Below are 9,597 nucleotides of genomic sequence, written 5' to 3'. Positions count from 1 at the left end.
AATAATAATAATAATACACTGTAATATTTGGATAGCGCATGTCACAAAAAATAGATGAATGTCTCTATGCACATTGAAGGAAGGAACTAATAGAAATTAGGAAAATAGACATGAGAGAGAGAGGAGGCAAAACAAGATGAAAAGTGACAGAGCTGAGTTAATAACTTATTTTCAATTACTCATGGATTTGAACCAAATCGGTCATTGGGAAATGTCAATATCGATGTTGACTTTCATGCTGTTGATCAAAACAAATCGCTCTTCATGCTTGGCGAACGATTCCATAGTGTACACATGTTGCCTGCACAATCTGAAACAGAAGTCAGCCATCTAATAATAGGTGACAAATCTTTCCAGTAACTGGGAGCTGAAAATCAATGTAAATTTGTATTAAACAATTTATGACAAGTTGAGTGCAAGTTAGTTGAGAAATGCAGTTCCTAGAGCACACATGACCACACACATACAAACATTTCTCAATGGGCTTCTGTCACCTTGCCACAATCATTGTTCTGGTACATTAATTCTAATTCCCACAATGAATCTCAGTTTTTGCCCTTGTGACTGCTATTTGTAGAACACTAAAATCATATTCTACTTGATTCAAAATAACATTAAGTTTTAACATATTTTATAAATCAAGAAAAAAGCTCTGCTAGCTTTCACCACTGTTTACTTATCCACTAGTACTGTTCTAAATAAAATGAAGTTAGTTATATACTGTGTATAATTTATCTTTCATGCACAACCAGCACCTGTATGGTCCCCAGCATGTAGCTACTCATGTTATTCATTTTATATTTTCATACACTACAACAATTGCAAATGAGGACATTCTTCTTTTTTGTTTTGAATATGTGTAGTAGTATACTACACCACCATGGAAATGCACTTTCTGGCCAGACTTATCTCCATGGCAGTAATTCTGCTGATGGTGCTCAGAGCTGCTCAGCCCAAGATCTCCCTTTATGATGATGATGATGATGAGAGCAACAAGATTGAAGACATTCTCCCTCATTATGCAGGAGACCAGCACTTAGACTCCTTTGACCAGACCCTATTTATTGGAGGAAAGGTATGATTGCCCGCTGTAGCCCCCTCCCCCCCCCCCCCCCCACACACACACTCTCTCTTTGTGTGTGTATTTGTGATTTTGAGCTCATGTGTACCAAGCAACCACCAAATATGTTTTATTGTTATGACTCTGTTAAAAGTAAAATACTGTCCAAAAACTTCATTTACACTGTGCAGTCTTGCAATTTTCAAACAAAATAATATTTTGCCTCCAAAATGTTGGGGTTTTTTCCCCTACAAAGTATCAGTATTTTTATACCCCCGCCCACACATAGTGTGTAAGGGGGTATATAGGAATCATTTTAATCTTCAAAAGCTGACAGTTGTTTGCCTGTTGTATGTGTAATAAATATGTGTGATAGTGAAATTAATTCAATGAACACTTTACAATGAACAATTTATCACTGTCAAATTCTGAATTTGTGTTATGGTTTCACCTTTAATCGTGGTCAGTAGATTTAGATGTTGCCTCTGTGTTTTGAGTGGATACAACACTTACTTTAATATGCATATGTCTGTGGTACATGGATTAAATTACAAAATTGCATTTTCATGGAGATTTGGTGCATGGAAAAAGAGTTTCCACAAAAGATCACAATTTGCATGATTATGATATTAATCTCTATATGTACACTTGAGAGATTTTCAAAAACTAAACAATTTACCATAGCAAGGCAGTCACCTTCCTAGTGAATACATTTACCTCAACAATATATCTGCACAGTGGGAAATCTACCATTATTTTAGAGGGGTCGTTTAGACGATTTTCAGATTTTTACATCATGTAATACATAAATTGACAACTTTATGTAGGCCTATAGATTGTGGAATTTATTGTGATTTTTTAGCAGAGAAATCCAACTGTAAAAACCAAAACCAAAATACACTTAACAAGGATGATAACATAGGAGGCTCACATATTTTAGAAATGTAGCAATGTAATTTCTTTACAACACTGCTTGCTTAACAAGTTCACCTGTGCAGAATTCATGCATGCTTTCTTTTTTGTTTCTACTTCCTTAAGCATCCACTCATGTATTCTTATAAGGAAACTGCAAGAAAAACATCCTTGTTCATTGTGATTTGTTATAAATATCTTATCCTTCATCCCAATTACTTTAGATTCTGAAACTCTGTACCCAGTATAAACAATTTGTTCTTGTTCAAATATAAAAGTATGAAAATCATCCAGAGGTCTCCTCTAAGTGAATATTTGAATGTTTTTCTTCTCTTTTATTTTTTTATGTGTATGTGTGTGACAGCAAAAAGCTTCAGACTTCCGCAAACTGCCAGAGGAAGAGAGAAAAAAAATATTTGCCAAGATTGTCACTCTTGTGGACGTGAATGCAGATGGGCTTATTGACAAAGGTACTAGATTAAGAGAACATTCACTATGATGCATATATGTAACATAAACAAGGTGAAGAGATATGATTTGGTTTATGGTCTACACACCCTTTGAAATACTGGGCATCAAAGAAATGTGTTTGGACATTAATTTAAGTGTGATTCTGTGAGTGTTTACCTAATAGGACAATAACAGACATTATCTAAGTCTTATCCTTGTTGACGGAACTATGGCTTGCCCTTTCAAGATTGTTTGTTTGTTTGTTTGTTTTTTATGCTTATTGATGATTACTTTGTGAAAAGACTGTTGAAGAAATGTACCAACTTGTATTTGAATTCATCTAAAATTATGGATATGTCACACATGATTTGTGTTTACAGGTTTAATCTCTTCTACATTATATCAGTCATTTTCAAAACAGTAATCACTTGAAGTATGGATTAAGTTTGTGATATTCATTCTATAGTCCAAACATAGCCTGTGCCATGCATGCAAATGTAATGAGGTCCTGAGGCTTGCCAGTATTCATTTCTTGTTATCACTGCTCGCTACAAAGTTTATACAGTCTTAGGAAAATAAATTGATAAAAGCCTCTACTTAGATATGTCTTCAACCATCTTCTGTTGCAGAAATACACAGTTGATAACCACGAACACACACACACACACACACACACACACACACACAAAGATTATTATAGGTGACTCAATTTGTGTGAAATCGTGCAGTTTATATTAAAACTCACTTCAATTCAGTCTCAATTCGATATTAATTTGATACACTGATCTGATCCCAACGTACAGAGTGTGTCAAATGACATGCCGATGAACGTACATGGAAAGCACAATTTTGTTAAGAGTGATTCTTTACAAATGAAAGCAATGCAAGTTAAAGAAAAAATGTAAAAAGTATAATGTAAGACATGTACATGAATGCAATTTGAAATAATTCATATGGTTTTGCACAAATTCAGGTGCAATCTCATGATGTCTATTAAAGAGCACCTTTGCATCATTCAGTCTTTTTTTGGAAGGGGGGGGGGGGGGAAGTGGGTGGGCCAAAAATTATAGCTACGATAAATCAAAACAACAAAGCACTGACAATGGTGGAGTCATTGTGTGAAAGCCTTACAAGTGCTTGTGTATATGTGTTGTATGTGTGTTTTAGGACTGGTTAGTAACCATCGGAAGAGGCATGAGTGTTCATTATGTTGTCTGTGGTTCTCTTTTCCTCGCCCACCGGGATAAGATGAGCTGACAGATTGGATGTACGAGGCCCTGGTCACCGTTGACAAGGAGGATACAATAGAGAGCATGGAGCCAATTGACGTCAACCAGGATAGGAAAGTGTCCTGGTTTGAGTACCATGACCATGTCTATGGCTACATGCCTGGTGATGATGAGGAGGAGAACAAGGAGGAGCATCAAAAGGTTTCACTTCAAATTCTTTTCTTCATTCACTTTGAGGAGTTCCTTTAGCTAAATAAATACCGCACTACTTGCCCTCAGTCATGTGGTCCGTGCTTTGGACTCCCTTGGCTGCATTAGTGTTAGTGACATTGGGCAAGGCACTTTGTTCTCATTGCAGAGTCATAGTATACAGGAGACTTACAGGTATTGGTCACATGGTCATGAATACAGGGCTGGAACTGAATGTCAGAGGACATGTTTTAATGACTTCCTCAGTGGAAATGTTACATTTAAAAAAGCTATCTAATTCAAATGTGTGTTAATGAGGTGTTTTAGGTAAGTTTTGGCATCCCGAATAGACTGATAATTATGGAAGAGAGAACTCTTTCTAATCCCCACAAAATCGTTGCTGTGGATTGTTTCATACAGCTGAATATTCATGTTTTTGTGAACTCCTTAGTTTGCCTTGGTTTTACTACCACTGACTCCATGACCCTACATCATTGGTGAATGTAAAGATGGAGGGTTTAAACGGAAATGGTTGTGATTGCTGGAGCTGATAACTCACATTGTGTGATAATAACAGTGAAGAAATGGAATGTACAGTGTAGCAATGGAAATGTACAGTGTATGTCTGTTCACATCCAGTGTATTCTGTCATTCTGTGAATTTCTGACTCTGATTTGAAGATGGAGCCATAAAACATTCTAAATGTCAGTGGAAAATTCCATGTACTAAGGTACTCAAAGAAAAGTTGTGGGCTATCTGTTGTTAATTTTTGATGATATCTACCTGCAGTGGTTTGAAGTCAGGAGACCAAATTTACGCCAGCTTTCATTTTATATAAGAGCAAATCTCATGATCTTATTTCAGACCTCCCAATTTTTCTGTTGACTAAGTTTGGCTTTCACATTGCACTGTTTACAGTTTTTGTGCATATATGTGACAACATTGCTGGTTTGAATGCCTTAAGTCAAAAGGGCTTTATAGTTCTGAGCTTATTATTGAAAATTTGAGAACAAAAATAATAACATCCCCAGGTAAAATGGGCAATGTGAACTGAAGAATCTCATGTAAAAGAAAATGCAATTTATTTAAGTGGTTTTTGTTTATCACATGGTAAAAAGAGATTCATCTACAGTAAAGAAATTGAAATAATTTGATCTTAAACCCATTGAGGATGGACTGATTTTGCTGCAACAAGCATTTCCCATAGACACTTACCCGAGTATATTCGGGACTTGTCCTCAATGGGTTAAATGAGGATGTAAATGATCCACTGATCTTGTCCTGGACGTCCTTTTCATATCAGTCATGACATATCAATCCTGTGCCTGTCACTTTACACACATGAATGATTTTTGAGGTGTGAAGTTTCTTCAATTTGTCCCCTCAACCTTCACCCCTGTGCTTGATATTCTCTTGCTTTCATGAACAATTTTGCTGTTTTTATTCTTCTTTTCTTATCGTGGTTTGTTTTGTTTTTATCTACAGTACATCAGGAGAGCTAAAAGGACTTATGACATCGCTGATATGGATGGTGATGGCTTCTTGAATGCCAAGGAATTTCACATGTTTCACAATCCTAAATTCTACAGAGAAATGGAGGTGAGTTCAAGGAATTTCATCAATCTGTGTGATCTCATGCAACAAACCAAACAAGACTCTACAATAAGAGAAGGATTTAATGTAAACTCTATGCACCTGAGAATGGAGATACTGAACTATTCCTTCCACCTCCCTGCTTAGTCAGGGAACATTTCAGACAATAAGGAATATATGTTACCCGCTTCAACAAAAGGATCAAAAAGTCAGGGGAGGTAGACTTTCTGAAAATGACATGACATTATTCCCTTACTCTTCTGCTTTAATTGCATACATAACACATCTCAGAAAAGTACTTGGTTGTGGAGATATTGATGATTTTATGGGAGCATGCTAAGTGGTCTAAAAAAAAAAAAAGGATAGGCACTGCCATCAATGTGCAGATAATTCTTTATTTATCAGTTGAGGAGATCTTTATGAACACTTTGATGAACTCTTTAGTAAAGATATCCAAGTAAGTCTATCATTGAGTTTGCATAACTTACAAATGTACAAATATACTTAGCAATATTTGTATGACTCAAGGCAATCAAGTTTAATGTGTGAAATGATGTATGATATCAGTAGTTTAGGATCAAAAACAGGTTTCAGATTCTCAAAGGTTGATTATCGCATAACCATGTAGGATGTGTCATGACCTCCTTGATTCTTGGTTGATTTTTCTTCAAGCTTTTGGTCTTTTATTGTCTGTGTTACCTGTAGAGAGTAGTTGTCTCTGATTCCCTTGAGGACTTTGACACCAACGGTGATGGCGGCATTGATATCACAGAATTCATTGGAGACTTCCACACAGTGGATGGTGAGTACCATGTGAATAATGTTTTATGATAGTATGACACTATTCATAATAGATATTTACCTCCGCCAAGGGAGGAGGTTATGTTTTCGTTACCGTTGGTTGGTTTGTTTGTTTGTTTGTTTGTCCGTGTGCGAAATAACTCGTAAAGTAGTGAACGGATTTGGATGAAACTTGATACAGGAAAGCTTGAGAATGACACAAGTAACAAATGAAATTTTGGTAGTGATCCAAGAATTATTTTGGAATTTATGAAGGATTTTTTATATTTTGACAGGTAGGGTCAATGAACTTGTGAGTTCAAGCTGCGCATTTTTGAGGTTTTCAAACGCGCACTAAAATGCATGCTCTAGTTTCTGCTAGGGCGAGGCGTGCCGCGCAGCTGAGGGTTTATGATGTAACAAAGGCTTCTATATTGGGAAATCAGGTGATTTTTCAGCATGTATACCTATGGGTGGAAATCACTGGTCTCTATGGAAAAGCCCAAAGAGCTTTTCCCCAGTGGTGGAGAGGAGAAAATCTCCTTGGGAAGAGCAAGATCATTGAGAGAAAGTAACTGCTTGGCGGAGGTCTGCGCTCTCAGAGTGCTTTTTTAGTTAGATCAGTATTCTTTCTTGCTAGCCATTTATTTCCCAAAAGTGAATGTTGTTTTAAAGATGACCTCCTGTCACAGCTCTTTCTAGGGGAAGTTTACCAAAATTCAGTTATGATGAACACAGTTAAAAGGACAACAGACTTCATATAGGTCACATTGAACCTCATTTTGATGGCCAAAATAAGTCATATGCAATGGACTTGTGTCTTCAAATCACAGTGTTTGTTTGAGAAGAGTCCAAGATGACTAATCAAGATGACTAGTATTTGTGGCATGTCATAGGTATTGTCAAGAGGTATTGGTACACTGTGACTATGTATATTCTCCGTACACCATCAACACTGCTTTTTCTTTTTCTTTTTTTTTTCTTTTTTTTTTTGGGGGGGGGGGGGTCAGTGCCAAATATGTCAATCAGACAGATATGACATCAATATCTAAACCTAATATAAATGCCATACCCATACCCACTGTCATTAGTATTGCTTTCTTGTACTATTCGTGTGGCCTAAACTGTGTAACAGACCTGACACTTAGAACATTCTGCCATAAGTTTTCTCACCAGTCAAATATTGCACTGTTTGCTGTTGTTGTTTTTCCAGAGGAAGAAGATATACCTCAGTGGGTTCTTGAAGAGAAGCACATGTTTGAAACCGAGTTGGACCATGATGGAAATGGCAAGCTTGAAGGGAATGAGATATTTGAACTTGAGTCACAAGAAAAGTCTTTGAGGGCACAAGCAGAGCGAGAGGTAAGACCAGCATTATCATGACACAAAATAATTTTTTATGTGGCTGCATTAACCAAAAATAACAGCAGAGAGTGTTTTCCAGATGATATGTCATGTAGCAGTAGGTCTGTTTCTGATCCATTTTTCATGATGACGTGCAAATAATTGCTATTACCTCGAATGACTGAAAATAAAACACATCTTAATACTGTAAAAACACAATATATTCGCGGCTTGAAAATTTCGCAAAGTGGCGCCGATGGCCTTTCTCGCAGCATGAAATTTTCGCGACTTGTCACTGGCATCCAATGCATATTGTGTAGGCAAGAACTTTCGTGTGCATTTTAATTTTGCGAATGTTGCCGCTCGCGAAATTTGCGAAATTAAAATGCATGCGAACATTCCTCGTTTTACAGTATTACTTGTAATGATTTGCAGATAGAGGAAATCATCCTTACTTTCGTTCACCATTGTCACTAGTCTTTGCACACTAGTATAGAGCATTAAATCTATTACATATCACACAATTTTTACAATAGTAAGAGTAAATGAGGTGCCTTGATTTGTTCATCACGTTTGTGTCTCCTCCCACTCAAGGTTTACCTCAATGCTTGTGTCATTCATTCATGTTCACCATGTTCTCTCTCTCAGGTGGACCATCTTCTGGCCATGACGGACTCAAATGCTGACAACCATCTTAGTCTTGAGGAAGCTGTGGAGAGTGAGATTCTCTTCATGGGAAGGGACCAGCACACACATTTCAACAGGAACCCAAACATCATTGTCCAGCACAACGAGCTATAAAGTTAGGCCACCATTTCAGCACCTCAAACCTGCAGTAAACCTTGCTTAAGTTGACATACATTCCACCACAGAAATGTGTCAGCTTACACAAAGAGTGACCCATGTGTGGAGTTGTTGGTATCTTGTTGAGTCATGTTGTTGATGAACATGTGTACTATGGTTAGATGAGTTGTGTTGTAAACTCTAGGTGTCTTTTGATCATTGAACTCTTTACCTTCTGGAAGAAAAAGGGAAAACCAAATTCAGCCTTGGGATGCACAACCAACTTAAAGTATTTCAGCATCTCGATGTGAACATGCAATGATCGACTTGTTCATGTCAACTTGCACAAAGAATTCCATGAGAAGAAACAGAAAAAAAAAAAAAAATCAGGACTTTTTCTTGTATGTGCACTGAAGCAATGTCGATTTAAGAGAGGTTTACTGTGGTCTAGTTTCCTGTTAAGAAGCAGGAGGGTGTTTACTATATGAACTTGTCAGAAGCTAGCACCCTGCTACATATAGTTTTCAACCAAATTTGTTAGCCATCTGTCACTGGTATAATGCTTTTCCTGCATGCAGTCACATAAATCCAGTGGCTTTTCAGTCAGTTTGTTAGAGACTCTAAGTATTGAGTAGTAGAATCCATTGCTTCACAGGATATATTGACAGGATGTATTGCACGTGTCAAAATCTGCAGTGCGCAGAAATGTTTAGACAAGGTTTCCTCATCAAAACTGCCATGCATACAATTTACCAAAATTGGATGTATTCACAAAAACAAGAAATCATGAAGAAGTCATCATAACAAATAAATAAAAGTAGGAGATGAAGGGGGAGGAGGAGAAGAAGAAGTTTTAAAAGAAAATAAAAAATATACGTATATACATATATAAAGCGGACCCTAGGGTGATTATATGTATTTGTATATTAACAATGTATATCATATCAGATGCTAATGGTCATTGTCATGAGAATTGATGTCAAAAGTTGTAGATGATACAGGCATATATTTGCTCCATGTAGTGCTAGAAGATTTGGTACCTTGAAATAACAAACATTGGTAGGTGAATGTTCAAGGAATAGGGGACACTATTCAGATATACTTTCACATTAACTTTATTTTGCATTCATGTCTCTGTTAAAGTAAGTCTGCACTATCTTCTTGTAGACTGAAATAGCACCATGCCTATTGCCTGCCATGATAAATAAAGCATACTATAAAGTTACAGAAGAAAACTATCTGCATGTAGAATTTCCT

The 9,597-nt window shown here is 36.8% G+C and overlaps 1 protein-coding gene across 1 annotated transcript; it reads left to right on the top strand.

Annotated features, from left to right (window-relative positions):
• The first annotated feature begins 869 nt into the window (after nucleotides 1-869).
• On the top strand, nucleotides 870-9,342 carry LOC139744711 (calumenin-B-like). The gene is made up of 7 exons (XM_071655134.1): nucleotides 870-1,075; nucleotides 2,337-2,442; nucleotides 3,671-3,852; nucleotides 5,326-5,439; nucleotides 6,139-6,235; nucleotides 7,427-7,575; nucleotides 8,206-9,342. Exons 1-7 carry the CDS (start codon nucleotides 881-883, stop codon nucleotides 8,356-8,358), a joined length of 996 nt encoding a protein of 331 aa, XP_071511235.1. The 5' UTR covers nucleotides 870-880; the 3' UTR covers nucleotides 8,359-9,342.
• Nucleotides 9,343-9,597: the final 255 nt, after the last annotated feature.

Source organism: Diadema antillarum, unplaced genomic scaffold, assembly GCF_040938485.1.
Source record: "Diadema antillarum isolate AM-2024a unplaced genomic scaffold, OU_Dant_1.0 seq00001204_RagTag, whole genome shotgun sequence".
Taxonomy (NCBI): Eukaryota; Metazoa; Echinodermata; class Echinoidea; order Diadematoida; family Diadematidae; genus Diadema; species Diadema antillarum.
The sequence above is the reverse complement of the archived record's forward strand: the minus strand, read 5'-3'. Positions and strand labels throughout refer to the sequence as shown.

Bases quoted from the DNA above. Each gene is read 5' to 3' on its own strand.
- LOC139744711 (XM_071655134.1), top strand. From the start codon at position 881: ATGGAAATGCACTTTCTGGCCAGACTTATCTCCATGGCAGTAATTCTG. The intron at 5,440-6,138 runs GTGAGTTCAAGG...TGTTACCTGTAG, and splicing joins AATTCTACAGAGAAATGGAG to AGAGTAGTTGTCTCTGATTC. The intron at 6,236-7,426 runs GTGAGTACCATG...TTGTTTTTCCAG, and splicing joins AGACTTCCACACAGTGGATG to AGGAAGAAGATATACCTCAG.